We start from the raw sequence: 22,020 nt of genomic DNA on the forward strand, positions 1-22,020 counted from the left end.
GAGACCACGAAAAATTTGGTGGTGAGAACCCCTGGGCTAGATGCTCATGACAGGCCCTTCTGACCTTAGAGCCTGTGGGTGTAACAGGAGCCGGACACAGGGATGCTGATCCTTAGTTGAGTTGATCGCTAGGACCCAGGAGCGGCTGGGGGGCGGCTCTGGGGGGAGCGATCGCGGGGCTCAGGCCCGGCCCAGGAAGTGACTCGCAGCCGCTGCGGGGACTCTGGCTCCCAGGCTCCCGGCGAGATCCCCGAGCCCCGGCGGCTGGTGCTGGGAGCCCGGAGCCCGGGCTGCAGCCGGGAGAGGGGAACCTCCAGCCGGGCCCTGCCCGCTGCTCCCCGGGAGCCTCTCCCAGGGCAGAGCCCCCAGCCCGGCCAGGGCCCCTTCCCGGCCCGGCCCTGCCCCGGGGGACCCCGCTCGGAGGGAAGGTAAGAGAGACCACCCCCCCCGTCACCCCCGGGCTGCAGGGGGAGGGTTTGGCTCCGGGCTGCTCCCAGCGGAGCTGGCTGCGATTCCCTGCCCTGGGCCCGGGAAAGCTGCCGCCAGCTCCCGGTGTGTGCGGGGCGGGGGCAGGATCACGTAACACCCCCCCCCCCCCATCTGCTGCTTTGTTTCCCTGGCCGCGCTGCTGTGGACAGAGGCTGCAGCTCAGGGAGATCTGAGGGGGGCAAATAGGGAGGGGCAGAAGGTGTGCACAGGCCAAACTGGATGGATTGTGGGGTGCCCCAGCTGGGGGCAGGGGAAGGAGAGGGGCCCAGGGGCATGATCAGGGCCTGCGGGGTGGGGGTGGGGGGCACAGGCGCTGGAAGGGGGCTGGGATCCGTCTGAGGGTCTGCCGCGGCCACGTGGCCGAGACGGGCGCTGGGGTCCCTCCGGCTAGCATGGGGCTGCCAGAGTTAATGGTTAAGGCCGGTTAACCGGTAAGCCTAATGTTTACCGGCTACGCTTTTACATCCCTATCAGCTACCACATCTCCCCGTGTGTCTAGTGTAACGCTTCCTGTTTCTATTGCAATGCTGTAATTTGAGTTCAGTGCTGGCTCAAACCTCCTTCAGTCTCCTTTGCTCCACCAGTGGGTCTTGCTTTAGCCAATTTCTTTGTCTCTCTGTCCAGCACCCTAGTGCTTTATCCCATGTCCCATTTGTCTACAGAACTTGGTTCCCAAATATTCACTAAAGGCCAGAAGTTTCAAGGCTCCTAGATACTTTGTAATATTCCACTAGTGGCCGAAATCCTTTTGAAAATCTGTCCCTAAGGGCCTTAGAGTGTCTCCTATACAGGGCTTCTCAAAAGGAACTTTCTGTGTTTTTTTGTTTTACTAAGCATAGATATGCAACCCCAAGACAGATTGACAACCCCAAGAATTCAAACCCGGTGAGTTATGCACCCAACAGTCTAGAATTTAAATAAAGAAATGAATACATTTTGGTTTTGTCTTATTATCTTTTTGTGTCTGAGCCTTTGGGGTGTACTAGCTTCATAGGTTTACTGCTACCCCTTCCAAAGGGTCCATATATCTAGGATAGTTGTATAATCCTGCAACATATGATGCCATTTTACCCTTAGAATCATAGAATACCAGGCTTGGAAGGGACCTCAGGAGGTCATCTAGTCCACCCCCCTGCTCAAAGCAGGACCAATCTCCCAAATGGCCCCCTCAAGGATTGAGCTCACAACCCTGGGTTTAGCAGGCCAATGCTCAAACCACTGAGCTATCCTTCCTTCTGGGAATGTGATTTCCCAGCACCCCCTTGCAATTGAAGATTGATTTTAAAACATTATTTCTGTAAGTAACCCCCCCATCCTGCACCCTCAGAAGCGCCCACTTCACTTTTCTCTGACTTCATTTATTGCATGCATCATCAATGTGGATTTTTCTACCACATTGTTTGTACTTCTAATGGCCTGTTTAAGTTCTCAGCCTTTTATGGATGCACATTCTTTGTTGTGATCCATTTCAGGGATGTTCTTCCTTCTGGCACGTGTACCGATTTGTACGGCCCAAGTCAAATCATTTTAAAAAGGAATTGCTCTGTTTCTCCTTTGCATTGGTCAGGACACACACAGTGCTGACCTCACCCTTTCCTTTATGATTTTGAAGTGGGATAGCTAATGCAGGTTAGAAGAAAAGGAGGACTTGTGGCACCTTAGAGACTAACAAAGTTACAAGTCCTCCTTTTCTTTTTGCAGATGCAGACTAACACGGCTGCTACGCTAATGCAGGTTAATTGCCTCATGGTAAATACGCCCATTTTCTTATGGACGCAGACTCTGCCGCTGATTCTGATGGTATATGACCCATTATTGTTCATGGCCTGAAAACTCTGATCCTGATTGGGTGGCTACTACTCCTGTTCCTTTGCCAAGCGCTGCCTCTGAATGTCTGCCCCTGTTTGTGGGGGCATCCTGGAAAAGAAATGAAAACATTTAAAACTAAAGAGTTAGCACCAAAACCTAAAAAGTTAGCAGTCTCCCCACCACCTCCCATGTTCCCTTTCCTTTCCTTCCTCACAGCTTGTCTGTATGCCAACAGTGTAAAGTTAATGCCAATAAATCCCAGGGCTTCAAACCCCTGTGTGGATGCTCTTATTCAGAAGTAAGGTGGCTTTAATTTCAACGGTGGCAGTCAGGGCAACCACAGACAAGTGGAGGAGACCTTCCCTCCAACACTGTAAATCGTCAGGCCTTTGATCTCTTCTTGAACATGTTTAAAGCTTGGATAGTCCAGGTGCAACCCACATTCGATGTTTCAACTCCAAAGAGAAGGCGTGAAGCAGCAGGGCGCACATCTCATCTTCCCTGAGTGTTGCCTTGTGTAGAAACGGCATGATGATATTTCACAGCTTTGGCCTGTCAGCATTTCATGAAAGGGGTTGAGGTTGAAATTTAAGGTTGATGTTGCTCCTCCTCTCTCTCTCCTGCAAAGGACAGGACATCCTTCATGAGCAGGAGAGCGAAGGCCGGATAGTGTCATGGCAGATCCTGCTGTGCTGTGCTGTGCAGGGATCCCCTTTATAAGCAACTTGCCCAGACCAAGGGGTGGGGGCACTCTTGTCCCAGGAGAATGAGCCGATTGATCCACAGTTTTGGTGCTTTAAACTGTAAAGACTCTCTGAGCTCAGCATCTCCCTGCTTGCTAACCACAGGATAGCTAAACTATCTCTCTTCCGAATCAGGCACTCCCACGAAAATGTAACTTACACAGGCAACATTCAGGGGTGGCAGGTTTGTATATTTTTTTGGTTGTTCCCAGAACAGAGCCAAGTTCTGCCCCCCCACCCACCCCCACACACCTGCCTTGTAAGCCAATATACAGTAACTCCTCACTGAAAGTCGTCCTGGTTAACATTGTTTTGTTGTTACGTTGCTAATCAATTAGAGCAGTGGTTTTCAAACTTTCTTTTTCGCAGACCACTTGAAAATTGCTGAGGGTCTCGGTGGACCACGTAATGATCTTTCCAAATGTTCTTTGTCCCATTAGCTAACTATTGTAAAGCGCTTTGGATAAAAGTGCTATATATAAAAAAACCCTTAATAATAATTAATGCTTTTTTGTTCTACACATAAAAGGACACAACCCATATTTTAATATCAGTAGTCTTTAACCTTTCTAATGCGATGGATGTGCCCTCTCTCCCCCGCCGTGGCAGCCCCCGAGCTGGGGCTGGGAAGGAGGGCGGATCTCTCCCTCTCTCCCCCACCGCAGCAGCCCCCAACCTGGGACTGGGAAGAAGGGGGCTCTCTCCCCGGCAGCTGGAGCCCTGGAGCCGCCGCAGCCCTGTATGTCCCAAATTCCCCCACCCCCTCTTCTCTCACCACTGCCCCCTCCCACCCACCTCTTATTCTCCCCATGGCCACCACCTGAGCTTATATGTGCATCTTCTCCAGGGTCCAGGCACCTAATTAGTGGAGCCACGTCTGCGCAGCTCCACTAATTAGGTGGATGGCCCTTCATTTTCTCATGTACGGCTGCCCAGGCATGCACCTTAGAGGGAACTATCCCCGGATCACCTGAATGGAGCTCGTGGACCACTGATGGTCCATGGACCACAATCTGAGAACCTCTGAATTAGAGAACATGCTCATTTAAAGTTCCACAAGGCTCCCTTATAACGTTGTTTGGCAGCCACCTGCTTTGTCCACTGCTTGCAGAAAGAGCAGCCCATTGGAGCTAGTGTTGGGAGCTTGGAACCAGGGTGGACCAGCAGCCCCCCATCAGCTCCCCTGAGTTCCCTGTGTGGCCTTGGAGCTGCTCCCGGGAACCTCCTACTTACTGTGCAGGGGGCGGAAGAGGGGTGCTGATGTCAGGGTGTCCCCCTCCCCTGCTCCTGCCCCCCACCTCCACGGAGCAGTGTGGGGGACACGACAGGGCTCAGGATGGAGGGAGCTTGCTGGCAGCAGCTGCTATATCAACTTGCTGATCTACTTAAAAAGGCAATGTACTTAGAATGCGGTCAGCCTACTTTAAAGGGGCAATGCACATCTCTCTCACACACACGGTGTGTGTCTCTGTCTCTCTCTGACATGCTGTCTCCCCTCCCTCCATTCGTGCTGCCTTGTAGAGTGTGAGGCTACATTAGCAACAATGTTGTTAAATCTTGAGGGCTCAGCCGAGTGCTAGTTCATCATTTAGCAGTAAGGCATTCCCTGGGAAATATCCCACCCTCTGACTTCACCACCTCAACCAAGCTTCACAATCATCATTGCTGTGTACAGTATTAAATTGTTTCCAAAGCCGCATCGGATGTTTTCATTGCAGGCCAGCCACCTGGCATGGCCACTCCTTCTTTACTCACCTGAGAGCTGAGGCAATCAGAGCTTGGAGGGGAGGTAGGTGTTCACGACAGCCCTGCATCACTGAGTCACAGTCTCGGAGCTCTGGAATGGCTCTGAATGAAGCCAGGCAGGGCTCTGGTGCAGTGTGTCACCCCTCGGAGCACACTCTCACCAGGACAAGAAGCTTCCTGGGTCTGACCTCGTAGTATTCAGCACCCCTGATCACACTGCGAGCTCCCCGCAGGGAGTCCACCTGGATGGGATACCTGGGGAAGCCTGACACACCCCTCACAGGGGCCATGCACCCCACCATGGTGACTCTCAGCTGGCTTCGAAAACAGAAGGGTTTGTTGGTCGCTGAGAAGACAGCGTAGAACAGAGCTTGTTAGCGCAGAAATCAGGAGCATTCAGCAAAGTCTGGCTTGGGGGGAATCCAGAGTCCCGAGCCCTGGGCTCTCCCCACAGAGTCCCAAACAGGAGACTGACCCGATTTCAGCCCCCCGATCCTCAGTGATGCCCAGCTGCCCCTCCTCCGTGCTTTCTCTCCTTCCCAGGAAAACAGGTCACCTGGCCTCCCCCTCTCTGATTGTTCTTCACCACCTTCAGCTGGCTTCTTGCAAAGGACGGACTCCAGCTATTGCTTGTCAGGATGCAGAGTGTCAGCCATTCTCTGTGCCCAGGCAGCCAGTCTCCAGTCACACCTGCCCTCTAGGGATGTCCACAATCACCTGTATCCCACCCGTATCCCACCCCCGATACTTGAGTAACACATGGGGAAAGTGAGGCACACACAGTATTCAGAAAAAAACATTAAGAGCATTCCCGCTTCCTCATACCCCGCTGGAACCAGTGGCTGGAACCAGCCTCTAGGGTACCTGAGCCTGAGCCTGCAGGTGATGGAGAGACCTGGGGAAAGGGCTGGAGCCAGGCAGGGAAATGACTGCACAAAGGGCGCCTTTCAGGGACTGGCTGGTGAGTTTGGCCTACAAGGGGAGGGGGCTCCCTGGGTCTGCAAGTCCCAGAGCTGCTGCCCTCAGTGACACAGCCAGGTTCAACCCCCCATTACCAGTGTCAGTGGCTGAGCTGCCTAATGAGACAAAGGTCCATGTCAATGGAGCAGTCACCCGTTCTCCGAGGGTGAGGGAAGATGATAAAAAGGGAGAGCGGAGAGACTTGAAGGGCAGCAGGTACAACAAGTGGGGAGGGAGGTTCCCAGCTCTGCCCAGATGATTCCCTGCCCCCCCCCCCCAGGGCAGTCAGCTCTCCTGGGAACAAGGGCAGGAGCTGAGAGAGGAAAAGCCAGTTGCTCGCTCTGCTGAGCACCGCACTATGGAGGGAGACGGGGGAGAGCTAGAGGGGGTCACAATACACTGTGGGGCAGTACCCTGAAGTGACTCCTTTGATTCTGCTCTTTTTCCAGCATTTGATGCAGAGATGCTGTTATGGGGAGGATTAAAAGGGTCCCCGGAGGGTTAAGTTCTCATGGTGGGTGGGGGCCTGGCTGGGGTGGTAATGAACTAACTGGGTTTGTTTCCAGCATGGCAGAGTCATAGAATCAGAGCGTCTGTCTGCAGGGAGAGAGCCTGGTGGGAATCGGGGAGTAACATGGACTCCAGCCTCTCATGAAACCTGCCCAATCTCCCTGCTCCTCTGACAGGCTGAGGAATCGCATCCACGTTTCGCTCCAGATCGTCCCGTCTTCCAGGAGACAGGGAAGGGAAATGGCTGTGATGGAGCCAGCTCAGGTAGGGAATTTTCAGGGAGCAGCTGGATGATGTGACGGAGAGGCAGGGAGGAGAAGGGTGTTATAAACATTCCCCCATTTCTAAAACAAGACCCAAGCCCTCTGGGCAGGGCTGGGAAAACTGACGGGACTCCCAGTGCTGGAGCCTGACCCCACTGGCCAGAGGCTGCTGTGAAATACGAAGGGAAGCTGTCGGGATTCCTGTCCCTGTCCCCAGCTCAGAGCTCTGCTTCCCGTATCTGCCTGTGGCTGGCAGGCGTGTGGGAAATGAGAAGACCCTGCCCTGCTCCATGTGCTGGTGGGGACAGGGAGCTCTCACCTTCTCCCACCCCCTGAAGCCACATGGCTGCTCTGAGCAGGGTGGGGGTGGGTTTCTGCTTTTCCAGCCCTCCCAGAGCTTCAATGTTTTGTTTTTTCCCCCCTGTGACTAGTGGGATTCTGGCAGGGGCAGCACGTAGTCAGTGGGGGACTCTTGTTTCAGGGGCCGGTGACCTTCGAGGAGGTGGCTGTGTATTTCACCCAGGGGCAGGGGGCTCTGCTGGACCCCGCTCAGAGAGCCCTCTACAGGGATGTCATGCAGGAGAACTACGAGACAGTGACCTCGCTGGGTAAGGGATTCCTGTCCCCTTGGTTATTAGAAGCCATGGGGTCTGCGTGTCTGAATCTGGTCAGGTTCTTCCCTGGTCAGTTGGATTGGGGGGGGAGGGTCGCGTAGACCACAGCTGCAGTGAGAGAGAGACTTGCATCTCCATACCCCATTCAAGGGAACAGGGGAATCAGAAACCTAATGCACAGGCTAATTTATCCCCGTCTCTCCAGCTTTCAAGGGGCCAGAAGAAGGGTATTGTCCTGCCTTTATTATTTCTCCTTCACACATCGTTCACCTGCCCTCTTGGGACTAGCTGCAGCTGTGGGGAGGGCTCTCAGTTCTGCAGGCTTTGAAATAGGCAGAAGCTTAGCACCCAAATTGTGTGTGTGTCAACGAGTCCCCTCAGCGCATCTATCCTGAGACCTCTGAGTGCGGGTATAACAACAACCCTGTGCCCCCAGATTTCTGCTTCTCCCAAAGGGTCTGGGTTACCACAGTCCCATGTAGAGTCAGATTAGACTCAAGGAATGTTCCTAATGGCAAATACTCTACCAGTGCTCTCTGCGCCCTGACCTTGCCTGATTTCACCCCCTGCGCAGGATTCCCCATTCCCAAACCGGACCTGATCACCCAGCTGGAACGAGGGGAAGAGCCGTGGGTCCCGGATCTCCAGGACTCCAAGGAAAGGGAGAGCCCGAGAGGCACCAGCACAGGTGAGGAGTCAGGGAAACTGACAGAGAAACCATCTGGCGAGTGAAGGAAAAAGCTGGGACTCCCAAAATGTGCAGTGAGCGGGAGCCCCCAGTTCTGCCCCTTCTCACCCAGGTCAGGGCTGCAGTCAACAGGTGTCATAGCATCAAGTCAAATATCAGTCCTGGCTTCCCACCCATCCTGTTAGCTGTCGGGAATTTCCTCCCTGACTTTACTTCCCTGGGAGTGTTGGGGAGGGATGTGAAGGCAGAATTCAATGTCTCTATCTCCCCAACAGTCACTGTGTGGTGTTTTCCCTGTTTTCTATTCCCCTTTCTGTTTTTTCTCCCCGGCTCAGGCAGTGACTCCTGTCTGGGTTCTCTCTGTCCCAGCAGGTGATAGGACAGTGAGTGAGAACAAGGATGAGAATCCACAGCAGGAAGGTCCTGGGAAAGTGGAACTGCAGGAGACATTTTTGAGAAGAGCTGAAGGGAATTTTTCCCAGTGCTTGGAACAGGGAGAAGCCTGGGGAGATCGACACAGATCAGAGATGCAGCTGGGAAACTATCCCGGGATGCAACTTGATGAATCCATTCAACATGGCGGAGGATGCAAGGATCCCAAGGAAACCACAGTCCAGCAGACAAGTCACAATGAAGAGAAACCCTACAAATGCCTTGACTGTGGGAAAAGATTCCGTTTTAGTGCAAAACTTAGTACACATCAGAGAACCCACACAGGAGGGAAGCCCTATAAATGCCTGGACTGTGGGAAAAGCTTCAGTAAGAAGCCAAGTCTTATTATACACCAGAGACGGCACACAGGAAAGAGACCCAATACATGCCTTGACAATGGAAAAAGTTTTACCAAAAGTGCATCCCTTATTAAAAATGCAAGAATCCACACAGGAGAAAGACCCTATAAATGTGTTGAGTGTGGGAAAAGTTTCAGTTTGAAATCAACTCTTAACACGCATCAGAAAACCCACAAGGGAGAGAAACCCCATAAATGTTTGGACTGTGGGAAAGCTTTCCGTCAGAACTCATACCTTATTGAACATAGGAGAATCCACACAGGAGAGAGACCGTATAAATGCCTTGAGTGTGGGAAAAATTTCATTTGTCGTTCACACCTTGCTAAACATAGGAGAATCCACACGGGTGCCAAACCCTATAAATGCCTCGACTGTGGGAAAAGTTTCATTGACAATACAAAACTTATTAGACATCAGGCAATCCACACAGGAGAGAGACCCCATAAATGCTTGGACTGTGGGAAAAGCTTCATTCAGAAGATACACCTTATTACACACCAGAGACTGCACACAGGAGAGAGACCCTATAAATGCCTTGAGTGTGGGAAAAGTTTCAATTTGAAATCAACCCTTAATACACATCAGAAAACCCACACGGGAGAGAAACCCCATAAATGCTTGGACTGTGGGAAAACTTTCGGTCAGCGCTCACAGCTTACTAAACATAGGAGAATCCATACAGGAGAGAGACCATACAAATGCTTTGGGTGTGGGAAAAATTTCATTAGCCGCTCACACCTTATTAAGCATCAGAGAATCCACACACGTGCCAAACCCTATAAATGCCTCGACTGTGGGAAAAGTTTTGTTGACAGAACAAAACTTACTAGACATCAGGCAATCCACACAGGAGAGAGACCCCATAAATGTTTAGACTGTGGGAAAAGCTTCAGTAAGAAGTCAAACTTTATTAGGCACCGGAGACTGCACACAGGAGAAAAACCCTATAAATGCCTTGAGTGTGGGAAAAGTTTTAGTCAAACTTCAAACCTTATTGCACATCAGAGGACCCACACAGGAGAGAGACCCTATAAATGCCTTGAGTGTGGGAAAAGTTTCAGTTTGAAATCAACCCTTAATACACATCAGAAAACCCACACAGGCGAGAAAACCCATAAATGCCTTGACTGTGGGAAAACTTTCAGTCAGAGCTCACAACTTACTAAACATGGGAGAATCCACACAGGAGAGAGACCGTATAAATGCCTTGACTGTGGGAAAGATTTTAAGGAAAGTTCATCCCTTACTAAACATAGGAGAATCCACACAGGAGAAACACCCTACAAGTGCTCTGAGTGTGGGAAAAGTTTTAGTCAGAGCTCACACCTTATTGCACATCAGAGGATCCACACAGGATTACGACCCTATAAATGCCCTGAGTGTGGGAAAAGTTTCATTTGCCGTTCAAACCTTATTAAGCATCAGAGAATCCACACCGGTGAGAAATCCTATAAATGCCTTGATTGTGGGAAAAGTTTCCTTGACAGAACAAAACTTATTACACATCAGGCAACCCATACAGGAGACAGACCCCATAAATGCTTGGACTGTGGGAAAAACTTCATTCAGAAGTCACAACTTATTAGACACCAGAGAGTGCATACAGGAGAGAGACCCTTTAAATGCCTTGACTGTGGGAAAACTTTCAGGCAGCACACACACCTTATTACTCATCAGAGAATCCACACAGGCGACAAACCCTACAAATGCCTTGACTGTGGGAAAAGTTTTGTTTACAGAACAAAACTTACTAATCATCAGAAAACCCACACAGGAGAGAAACCCCATAAATGCTTGGACTGTGGGAAAAAATTCAGTCAGCGCTCATACCTTACTCGACATGGGAGAATCCACATGAGGGAGAGACCTTATAAATGCCTTGAGTGTGGGAAAAGCTTCATTAAGAGCTCAGAGCTCACCAAACATCAGAAAATCCACAAGGTGAGACCCCCCAGAAATAGCCTGACTGCTGGAAAAGATTCAATTTGACTTCACACTTCAGTGATCCACAAAACAGAGAGAGCTTGAATGTGGGAGAAGCTTCATTTGGTGCTCCCGGAGTATCAGGCACCTGAAATCCGCACAGGGAAAAAACCTCTCAGATGTTCTCAGTGTGGAAAATGCTCCAAGTGGAGCTAACACCACAGTGGACATTAGAGACTCCTCCACACATCTGGGAAATTCTCTCAGGGCCCTGACTAGTACTGGCCATGGTGACACCCATTTCCTCATTCCCACACACATCAGGGGTGTTTGGCTCCCAAAGAACCAGCTGCCCATCGCTGGGGTGAGGATCCAGCATCAGCTGAACATCAACTGGTCAGTGACCTTCTGGCTCTGCCTGGTCTAAGCAAACCCCAAGCAGAGGAGGAGAAGCCCGGATCAGCCCCTCTTCCTTGCTGCCGCCCTGGCTGCTGAGCTGATGGGTCACAGGTGGGGGAAGGGAGAGAGACAAACTCCTTCAGCCGCTCCCTCTGCCTGGCTGAAGTTCCCCCCTCTCCCTTCCCTTCCCAGCCGGGATCCTCCTGCCATGGAGATGAGGAGAAGGACACTTGGGCAAGGCCCCACCTTCACTCTAGACCCCTGTCCCCTGCCCCTGAGATGGGCTCCCACACTTACATGGCGCTGTTCCTTGCAGGGGGAGTGTCCCTGCGGACTGGTAACTGCTCCCCTCACTGAATCCCGCTGGGTTCTGGGGGATCCAACATTAAGGCATCAGGGCGATGGGTTCTGGGGAGGACACTGCGGATTGAATGGCTGGGGCTGGTGGAGCTGGGAAGCAGGGGGAGCTGGGTGGGGCTATCGAGTGTTTGGGGATCATGAGATAGGAGGTGAGGGAGAGCACAGGGATAGAGAGGTGCTGCTTCTCCTCACTCACCCCCTCTGCCCCTTCCCCTTGCCCCCTCTGCATTCAGAAAGTGCCACTGAGAGGGGCTGATTTCTACAGGGCCTTTTGCGGGAAGCCTGGAGATCCCACGTCTGCCTCCGCAGCATCAGCTCCTGAGCATCTGTCTATGGTAGGAATCGTGGTCAGGATTAGCCAGTGCATCTCTGTGACCCTCCACCAGATTTCCTAGTGTAAATTCGCCCCGAGCATCTTATGTGTAAGGCTAAGAATTTGTCATGGATATTTTTAGTAAAACTCATGGATAGATCACAAATAATAAAAATTCACAGAATCCCATGATCTCTCCATGAGTTTTATTAAAAATATCAGTGACAAAATGGGGAGGGAGAAGGCTCCAGCACATATCGCTGCTTGGGTCTGGTGTCCCTTGACTGCTTACTTATGTGTTCTAACTCTCTCCCATTAGGAGAGTGATCATTAGTCCCTGAGTTTCGTCTTTGGGGCCAGATTGTCTCATTCCCAGATAGTCTCACATTACTCCGGGCCATGCTGAAAAGCATTTAGTTTTTGTTCATTTTCTCCCTTATGGAGCAGAATTAACTAGATGCTAAAAGAATGGGAGCAGGGACAGTGAAATGTGGTGTTTTACCTTCTGTGCTATTTCAGGGCGATGGAGTGAGTCCGAGGGTTTCCCTCCTTCCCCCATCACTGTCGCACTCCACTCTCAACACATCAGCCTCCGTCTCAGCAATGCAGAGTTTTATCCTGACCCAATTCTACCCCTCCGCATCCCAGTGTCACTTAGCATCGTGTCCATGGCTCTCCATGCTTTGGAATCACAGTTTTGATGTCTGTGATCCTAAGTCAGACTCCTGAGGGCTTGGGAAGAAAGTGTCCCAGACCTGGGAGTGGGTGGGGAAATCCCAATGAACCTCAAAGCACAGTTTGACCTTTCAGATCTTATAGCCCTGTTTCCATCTATTGGTAAAATTGCTTCCTGATTTTTTCTAGGCTTAGTCCAGATCATTTGTAGATGGGAAGATTTTTCTTTCTTTCTCTTTCTTTTATTATAATGATGCAACTAATACAACCGAATAATGAGATGAGAAGTGAAGCCGGTTTAGCCACTACAGAAGAAAATGGGTACATTTATTTTCCTGATTTTGAGCCTTAAAGGATTCTTTGAGATTTCACTTTATGAATGTGAAAGTGTTTCATAGCCCACCCTGGACTGTGGGTTTTCCTCTCTTCGTGAAGGCCATGAGGTCACATACTTTGATATTAGTTTAGTTGGACAGGATGTCGCTCAGATTTATTGAGGACTTCAGGAAACAAATGATCTTTTGTTGGAATAGTCCTTTTTTACATTTAATTTTAATTTTTATCTAATGCTTTGTCAGGAGATATTTTTGTGTGGTTTAAAGAATGAGAGAGATCAATATCTCAGCACAGACATGGATGGTGTGAGCTAGATTCAGAGTGCAAGACGCAGAGACTGAAATGGAGAATAAAGTTACTGCCTGATCCCTGCAGTGATGTGAGATACTGCTAGGAGAGGAAGAAGACAGGAATAACAGAGCTGGGAAACTGCTGGATTTGCTCCTGAGAGCCAAATGGCTGAGGCTGTGAACTCACTGCATCACAGCCACAGAGTGACTACACTTGGCTTGTCAGTTTCATGTGAAGCTGCCCCTGAAACCTAAAGGACCATGAATGACACCCCAAAAATGATAGGGGAGGGAGTCAGCATCTCCCTATTGCTGAGATGCCGAGTTTGGGCACAGGGAAGAAGGGAGCAGAGGATGTCAATAGACTGAGGCAGCCTTGAAGCCAGGCCAACCCCCATCGATGAGGCCAGAGGGAGATGAGGAACCTGACAGCCCAGCTGGTCACCCCCTCCCCATGTACCGCCGTGTCCTGAGTTGGGATGACAGAGACTCTCTTTGCCCCATTCATCCCACACTCATCCCTCTTGTGACTAAACCCCTGGTGCCCCATGTTCACCACTACACAGTTATACTGTATTGTGAACAATGTATGCCCGGTGAGGGATCATTGGAAAACTCGTGATCTGTTGAATATTGTGCCAGTGAAATGTGTGTAAGACCAGTGCATGTAGAATGCTGAGTTTTCACTCCATGTTTGTTACTAGGGTGAGCATATTCCAGGTGCCCAAAAAGGGAACACTGATGAGGAGTGGGAACTGGGGGGGATGGAGGTCTGGGGGGGCAGAGTGAGGAGTGCTGGAGGGGGTGCGGTGGGGGTACTCACAAGGTGAGGGCAGCGTTGGTCACAGTGGCAGGGCACTGGCACAAGCCCAGAACGCAGCGACAGCTGTCAGTCAGCGCCTACCTGTGGGACTCCTCCCCTAGGCTGGGAGCTAGGGCCTCCGTGGGTGGGATCCGGCAGCAATCAATCAGCTGTAGACGCTGGGGAATGGAACAATGAGTTGTGGGTGCAGGGGCATGGACCCGTTGGGAAGCTGACCAATTAGGGCTGGTTCTGAGCTGCAGTGCATCTGCTCTGTAAAACCCCCCAGACATTTGCTGTTATGGGAAAACCCCGCTCGTGAGGCTCTGTCTGGGAAAACCCGGACATATAGTAACCCTACTTGTTACTGAAATATGTCGTCATTCTGGGGAACGCCCACAGACTCACTCCTCAGCGATGACTAAGGATTGACCATTGGTGTTAGAAATCTATTATCTGGCCGTCCACCAATAGGAAGAAGGGGGGTAAACAAAGAAATTTACAATTCAGCTGTGGCACAGTGTGGAGCTCTTGCACGCCATGGAGTTGCCTGACCCCATGACCCAGCAAAGACTTTTCCAGTAAAAAGGATCGGAGTATGAGAAGGAGGAAAAAAGGCCTCTGGTCATCTCCCCTCCCCTATTTCAATTCATGGCAGCAAGATACCTTGAAAGTGCATCATTGAACTTGGGGGGGGAGTGATCCTGGCTGGAGGATTTTCCAGTGAGTTCGGGCTGCTGAATGCTTTTGGGTGAGAGAAATCCTTTTGCTTGTGCGCCAAACCTAACTTAACTCATATTAGGTTGATTTACAGCCACAACCGTAATGACTGCGGTAGCCAATGCCCACACTATCCTCCTTGGGTCGGTGGTGTGCATCCTCATGAGGAGCGAGCGCTTCCATTGACCTAAGAGGGGCCATGGGAGGAGCTGAGAGCCTGGTCTCTTAGTGCCAGCGGCAGGTCCCTCCCGGGAGCCTGGCTGCCCCACAGGCTCTGGGTGAGCTGCCCCCCTCTATACTCCATTCCATGGAAAGAGCCGGGGAAGCCACCTGGAGCTTCTCCCCTCCCCATTCCTGCTGGGAATGCCAGCTGGGCCTTTCCCCCACCACACACACACAGTTCCCCTCCTACACCTTGTTAAACATCGGGCAATCCACACAGGAGAGAGACCCCACAAGTGCTTGGACTGAGGGAAAAGTTTCGTACAGAGGTCAGACCTTGTTAAACATCAGGCAATCCATACAGGAGAGAGACCCCCCCAGAAGGTAGCGTGGCCGAGCGGTCTAAGGCACTGGATTAAGGCTCCAGTCTCTTTGGTGGCGTGGCTTCGAATCCCACCACTGCCAGATTCATTTTGGGGGAGTAGGGGGATAGCTCAGTGCTATTGGCCTGCTAAACCCAGGGTTGTGAGTTCAATCCTTGAGGGGGCTATTTAGGGATCTGGGGCAAAAATTGGAGATTGGTCCTGCTTTGAGCAGGGAGTTGGACTAGATGACCTCCTGAGGTCCCTTCCAACCCTGATATTCTAAGTGCTTGGACTGTGGGAAAAGTTTCACACAGAGATCATACCTCATTAAACATGGGAGAATCCACACAGGATCTAAACTTCTGTCACACATTGCAAGAAAGTGTTAAGCAACTTGCATGTAATTGATTCAGATTTAACCTTTAGAGAGATATTTTAAAAGTGTGTCCACTTTAGATAAGCTAGAGTTTGAAATGTAAGCGTGTATTGTTAAACACTTGGAAGAAGAGGGGTAACTGTAGTGGTCTATGTTTAGCTATATCTTGTTAGAGGTTAACAATTTATCCTAAGGGTTCCTGTATTCTGTTAATTCAGATATCAATAATTCAGAGATTATACCCGTCGCCCATGCCACCTGCCCAATTCTAGCCCAGTCTCATTGAAATTGCTGCGGGTAGGGGCTGAAGGATGGAGGGAATGTTTATAGCTGAAATCCCCAAAATGTGTTTTGCAAGGTTAATGTTAATGGGATCTATTCTGCTCTCATGCTTGGACATTTTCTCTGGGGATCCCAGACACAGAAAAGAGCAGGTGTTACCATCTTGGCTACCAATCCCAATGGTGACTGTCTACACTAGCAATTCTCAAACTATGGGGCAGGCCTCCGAAGGGAGGCAGAGGAATGTGTCAAGAGAGGCGTGACCTCTGTGGGTTGTTTGGGTTTTCTTTAAAGAGCACTGGCTGTGGGTCCCAGGTGGCTGGGGCTGATGAAGAAGGAAAGGCCTATGTGGGAGGTGGGGATAAATGCTCAGGCTCTCAAAACCCAGGTGGAGCAGCAGCAGAGAAATCAGGGTGGCAATGGGGTGATAAGTCTGCTGTGAACAGCGATATTGACGAATATCACTTTTCACTTGGTCACCCTTACTTCTGTGCTGCTGCTGGAGGCCTTCAGAGCTGGGCGCCTCCCCAGCAGCGACTCTGCCTTTAGAGCTGGGTGGCCATATATGTGCTTGTGAGGGCGGGGGGCCTAAATGACAACACACCCAAAGAAGGGGGGGCCCAATGAAACATTTGAGAACCACTGGTCTACACTCTTATGGTCACCATGTTTACAAAATGATAAATCTTCTCCAAAGTACGTCTTGTGAAGTATCCTAGGAAAAGCCATCGTCTGCAGAATATTATTGTCCTGTTAAAATGTGTCTATCAGCGCTGTCCATGGAGCTCTGAGAGTTTGCTGTATGTTTGTTACATGCTGGAAAGCTGGAAAACGCCCACAGACTAGCTCCTCAGGGACAATGGTACTGGCACAGCAGCTAGGTGCCATTAATTGCTTAGCTGGCCATTCACCAGCAGGTGAGTTGTGAACAAGAGAGTTGCAAAGGCTGGTAGTTCACTTAGGCCTCAGACTGACTGTCTCCTGCCTCTCAGCTGGGGGTGGGTAAACCTCAAAAAGGAGAGTGGTACAAAAGAACAAGGGAGAATTGCCTCCATTTTTACCCCTCCTCTCCCATTTTGACAGAAGGAAACAAGAGGCTTGAAAGGCAACAGGGGCATTGGACTGGGGAGGGTGGATCAAGACTGGAAGGAAATCCAGCCTGGGTACTAAGAACTGTGAACTGCCTGCAACAGCAGGTGAGGTGGGAAAACCTGTTTCCTTAGCTTGGTAAAATTTAGGATTTAAAATGCATTTTTAAATGTTATTTTTTTAACTAGTTGTGATCTTTTACATCTTTCTCCCTTGTAATCCCTGAAAATCCCCCTTGCTCAAGTTAATAAACTGCTTTTGGTGTTTTGTCTGGAGCTGTGTGTTTTCATTGAAGTGTTTGGGGGATTTGACTTGAGAGAACAAGGCTGTGGCTAATCAGGCCCCTTTGTGGGGATGACCCACAAATTATTGAGTTTGTCCAGCACAGTGAACAGACTGAGCAATCCAAGATGCAAGGGGTGCAAGGCTGGGAGTAGAAAACTGGCTGATGTTTCTATGTTGTTTAGGTTTCAGAGTAGCAGCCGTGTTAGTCTGTATTCGCTAAAAGAAAAGGAGGACTTGTGGCACCTTAGAGACTAACCAATTTATTTGAGCATAAGCTTTCGTGAGCTACAGCTCACTTCATCGGATGCATACTGTGGAAAGTGTAGAAGATCTTTTTATACGCACAAAGCATGAAAAAATATCTCCCCCCACCCCACTCTCCTGCCGGTTATAGCTTATCTAAAGTGATCACTCTCCTTACATGTGTATGATAATCAAGTTGGGCCATTTCCAGCACAAATCCAGGTTTTCTCTCCCCCCCACCCCACAAACCCACTCTCCTGTTGGTAATAGCTTATCTAAAGTGACCACTGTCCTTGCAATGTGTATGATAATCAAGGTGGGCCATTTCCAGCACAAATCCAGGGTTTAACAAGAACTCCCAGCTTGATTATCATACACATTGTAAGGAGAGTGGTCACTTTAGATAAGCTATTACCAACAGGAGAGTGGGTTTGTGGTGGGTGGGGGGGAGAGAGTAAACCTGGATTTGTGCTGGAAATGGCACAACTTGATTATCATACACATTGTAAGGAGAGTGATCACTTTAGATAAGCTATTACCGGCAGGAGAGTGGGGTGGGGGGAGGTATTTTTTCATGCTTTGTGTGTATAAAAAGATCTTCTACACTTTCCACAGTATGCATCCGATGAAGTGAGCTGTAGCTCACGAAAGCTTATGCTCAGATAAATTGGTTAGTCTCTAAGGTGCCACAAGTACTCCTTTTCTTTTTATGTTGTTTAGTAACTTCATGAGTGTCTGGCTAGTCGCACTCAGTACAGTGCAGCCAGGAGTGACTTTGAAGGCTGGTGGCCGTGTGTGAGCAGAGCGTGGAGGGGTTTGTTGTTCGCACAGGGCAGCAGTGTAAAACATGCCCTGGGATGCAGAATTCAGCAGTTCAACAGTCCCGATTGTACCCTGGGGTATGTCTCACACCTGCTGTCTCCTGGGACCCAGCATGGCACCGTTGGGCTTTCATCATCCTGATCCTGAAAGGCAAGCTAAGCAGGGCAAACCAGTGAAGGGGAACCAGCCGACATCCTCAACTCCTCCGTCTTAGGCTAAATCTTGAACTCCCCCTGGGATGTGAGACTTGAGATTCTGCTGCCAGCCTTCCCCTCACGCATCTGTTTCCTTCCCACTGGTCTAAACTACTATGCCACCCTCCCTCCCCCGTCTGCTCTCTCTCCTTTTACCTTCTCTTTCTCTCCCCTACAAATCTGGCCCAGCCAGCTGAGACAACCAGACATTTTGCATTAGTGCCAGTAGCCTGTGACCAGGGAGGCAGGTTAGAGCAAGGCCCTAGTGAGCCCGATGTGGAGAGAAGTTTGCCACAGAGGAGCTGATCAGCCCGCAGTCCGGGTTTGTCCTGCAGGGAGGCTGCAAACAAGACTGAATTCTGACAGGAGAAGTTTCTATGCGGGATGTCCCCTTAATGCTGGGAGAAGCTCCCCGAGCCCAGGGGTGGTGGGTCTCCAGGGGGCAGGGTCTGGGACAGGGGGCTGCAATGCGATGGGTTTATCGCTAGGACCCAGGAGTGGCTGGGGGAGCGATCATTGGCTGGACTCAGCCTGGGCAGCAGGAAGTGACTTGCGAAGCAGGATCGCTTGAAAGACAATAGGAGCATTGTTGAGGAGTGGTCCGAGCTGGAAGGCTTTCCAGTGAGCATGGACTCCTGAAAGCTCTTGGGTGAGAGAAATCCTTTTGCTTGTAAGGGGACATCTATACACCAAACCTAAGTCGAGCTCTATTAGGTTGACTTTGAGCCACCACAGGAATTACTGCAGTAAGCAATGTCCACACTACCTTCCTTGGGGTGGGGGGCCTGACCTCACCAGGAGCACTTCCGCCGACCTAAAAGGCATCGTGTGCGGAGCGGAGAGCCTGATCTCTCAGCCCCAGTGGTTGCTCCCTCCCAGGAGCCTGGCTTCCCCACAAGCTCTGGGTGGGCTGCCCCTCTCCCACTCCATGTTCTCTGTCCCCCACAACACACACTCCCTCTCATAGGTGCCGACTCCTTGGGCGCTGGAGCACCCCCAGGGAAAAATCTGCACCCACTGGCAGCCAAGCTTCCCTCTCCCCTTCCCCACCTCCTCCTCCTCCTCCCGCCCTGAGCACGCCGCGTCCCTGCTCCTCCACCTACCTCCAGCGCTTCCCACCCGACCACTGCCAAACAGCTGTTTGGTGGCGTTAGCATGCCCTGGGAGGGTGGGGAGGAGCGGGAACATGGTGCACTCAGGGGAGGAGGCGGGGAAGAGGCAGGGCCAGGGTGGGGACTTTGGGGAAGGGGTTGGAATGGAGACAGGGTAGGGGTGGGAAGAGGTGGGGTAGGGGTGGGGCCTCATGGAAGGGGTGGAGTGGGGGCAGGGCCAGGTGCAGACGGGGGTTCAAGCACCCAGAGGAAAGCAGGGAAGTTGGCGCCTATGCTCCCTGTTCCCAGTAAAGAGCAGGGGAAGCCACATGGGGCTTCTCCCCTCCCGCACCATTCCCCTCCCAGTTTGACACCAGACCATTGATAACTACTCTGTCTCGGAGTACAGTCTTTCAACCAGTTGTGCACCCACCTTATAGTAATTTCATCTAGACCAATGAATTCGTCCCTGCTGGTCAGAGCCGAGTCTAACCCGGCTGCCCCCTGGTTCCTTCCCTCAACTTTGGAAAGCCAAAGTTGTCCCCGATGCATTCCCAACATTTATTGCACATTGGGTGCTGTTACGGTGGCCAGGTGCCCAGTTTTCGACTGGAAAGTCCAGTTAAAAAGGGAACCTGACAGTGTCTGATCAGATCTACTGACCGGACACCCAAAGTCTAGTTCAGGGGTGGGCAAACCTTTTGGTCCGAGGGCCACATCAGGGTGGGGAAATTGTATGCAGGGCCAGCGCAGGGGGTTGGGGTGCGGGAGGGAGTGCGGGGTGTGGGAAGGGGTGCAATGTGCAGGAGGAGACTCAGGGCAGGGATGCAGGAGGGGTGCAGACTGCAGGAGGGAGCTCAGGGCAGGGGGTTGGGGTACAGGAGGGGTGTAGGGTGCAGCAAGGGGCTCAGGGCAGTGGGTTGGGGTGCAGTAAGGGTGCGAGGTGCAGGCAGGGGCTCAGGGCAGGGGGTTGGGGGTGCACGGGGGTGCAGGGTGCGGCGGGGGCTCAGGGCAGGGGCTCGTGGGGAAATGTTGGGGCAGAAGAAGTTCCGGCACTCCTGGTGTAGTGTCTGGTTTTAAATATTACCTGGTTGGCAACGCAAGTCGCTAGCTGAGAGGCTGTGAAAAATATTAACAAACATACAAAGATCACTTTTCCCAGCAGCAAACTTACTAGCTAGCAATAAATAAATTACAATGATTTTGATGTGTCTGTGGGTAAGGGGACTGTTGGCCCCCCATTGAAACTTAGTGGGCGGGGGGGGGGGTTTTGAGTGGCCCTCTCCCAGTACCAAAAAACAGGGGAAGGGCCAATGAGAAATGAAGAACCTGAGACTAGTCACCAGTGCCAATGGGGAGAGGCCAATGCTCTAGGTCAGCCCCATTGACAGGGCAGGCAGCCAATGAGGGAGTCGGGGCCTGGGGTGCCACCCTTGGCGTGAGCTGCAGCTGCCTGCAGGAGAATGTGAGAGTCGGGCGGGGGCTTGGGGCAAGGGGTGGGGGAGGAGGGAGGTCGAGCATCCACCTGCCAGAGGGGAAGTCGGCGCCTAGAGCAGCAGCGCTGAGCCAGAGGGAAGCTGGAGCAGTCCGGAGCTGGGTGCAGTGAGCAGCTGGGGAGAGCGAGGGGGGCCCTAGAGCCTAGACCCTAGAGCAGCGAGATACCCCCAGCCAAGAGGGCCCCATAAAATCTAATAGACCCGGCCCACAGGAGGGTTAATCCGGCCCTGCTCACAGAGCGGGGTGACATGTTTTCCTTTCGCCTTTCCCATTTTTTCCTTATTTTTTTTATTACTTGCTGTTTAATAAATTGTATTTGTTCTGAACTCAATGCAGTGGTCCGGGAAGAATCCAAAGCGAGGAGAGCACCCTGGAGTGGGGACGCCCTAGTCTCCGTCCTCAGTGATCGCAACAAGATTGGGGGTGAAGTCCCCTCAGGAATCCTGGGTCCAGCATCATCAGAGTTTTGGGGACTAGTCCTTGAGGTCAGGCGGGCATCTGGGTGAAGGGAGTGGGAGCGAGGACTTAGATCCTTCTGCTATTAGAGTCCACGGGGGGGGGGGGGGGGGGTGTGTGTATAAGCCAGGAAAGCTCCCCACAATAGTTCCTCCCCACCCCTTAGCTAAGTGCATATTTATTGGTTTTGCCAAGCCAGGCTTTAAAAACCTCTAAGGAAGGAGATTCCACCACCTCCCTAGGGAACCCCTTCCAGTGCTTCACCGCCCTCCCAGTGAAATAGTGCTTGCTAATATCCAACCTAAACCGCCCACAGTGCAACTTGAGATCATTGCTTCTTTGTTCCATCAAAAAGACTTTTTCCTCCCCGTCGGGGAATCGAACCCCGGTCTCCCGCGTGACAGGCGGGGATACTCACCACCATACTAACGAGGAAGTGATTTATAAAATTGTTGCGTTTTACACCCATGAGGGGCCCTTCTGACCTCAAAGCCTGCGAGTGCAATAAGCCGGACAGAGAGAGCCGAAGCCTAGTGCGGTGGGCTGATCGCTAGGACCCAGGAGCGGCTGGGGGGCGGCTCTGGGGGGAGCGATCGCGGGGCTCAGGCCCGGCCCAGGAAGTGACTCGCAGCCGCTGCGGGGACTCCGGCTCCCAGGCTCCCGGTGAGATCCCCGAGCCCCGGCGGCTGGTGCTGGGAGCCCGGAGCCCGGGCTGCAGCCGGGAGAG

General features: G+C 51.7%; 1 protein-coding gene and 1 non-coding gene across 2 annotated transcripts in view; one reads left to right on the forward strand and one right to left on the reverse strand.

The window, feature by feature from the left end:
• Positions 1 to 6,381: 6,381 nt before the first annotated feature.
• Positions 6,382 to 22,020, forward strand: part of LOC141998578 (uncharacterized) — a 31,450-nt gene continuing 15,811 nt past the window's right edge. The window contains 10 exon segments of the mRNA XM_074971448.1: positions 6,382 to 6,412; positions 6,415 to 6,521; positions 7,002 to 7,128; positions 7,709 to 7,822; positions 8,192 to 10,573; positions 10,635 to 10,685; positions 10,688 to 10,735; positions 12,019 to 12,024; positions 14,832 to 14,977; positions 15,243 to 15,342. Coding sequence (XP_074827549.1) covers positions 6,382 to 6,412; positions 6,415 to 6,521; positions 7,002 to 7,128; positions 7,709 to 7,822; positions 8,192 to 10,573; positions 10,635 to 10,685; positions 10,688 to 10,735; positions 12,019 to 12,024; positions 14,832 to 14,977; positions 15,243 to 15,342 — 3,112 coding nt within the window.
• TRNAD-GUC (transfer RNA aspartic acid (anticodon GUC)) lies at positions 21,657 to 21,728 on the reverse strand. The gene has a single exon. It is a non-coding gene; the product is annotated as a tRNA-Asp (tRNA).

This window comes from Natator depressus, chromosome 14 (assembly GCF_965152275.1).
Source record: "Natator depressus isolate rNatDep1 chromosome 14, rNatDep2.hap1, whole genome shotgun sequence".
Lineage (NCBI taxonomy): Eukaryota > Metazoa > Chordata > Testudines > Cheloniidae > Natator > Natator depressus.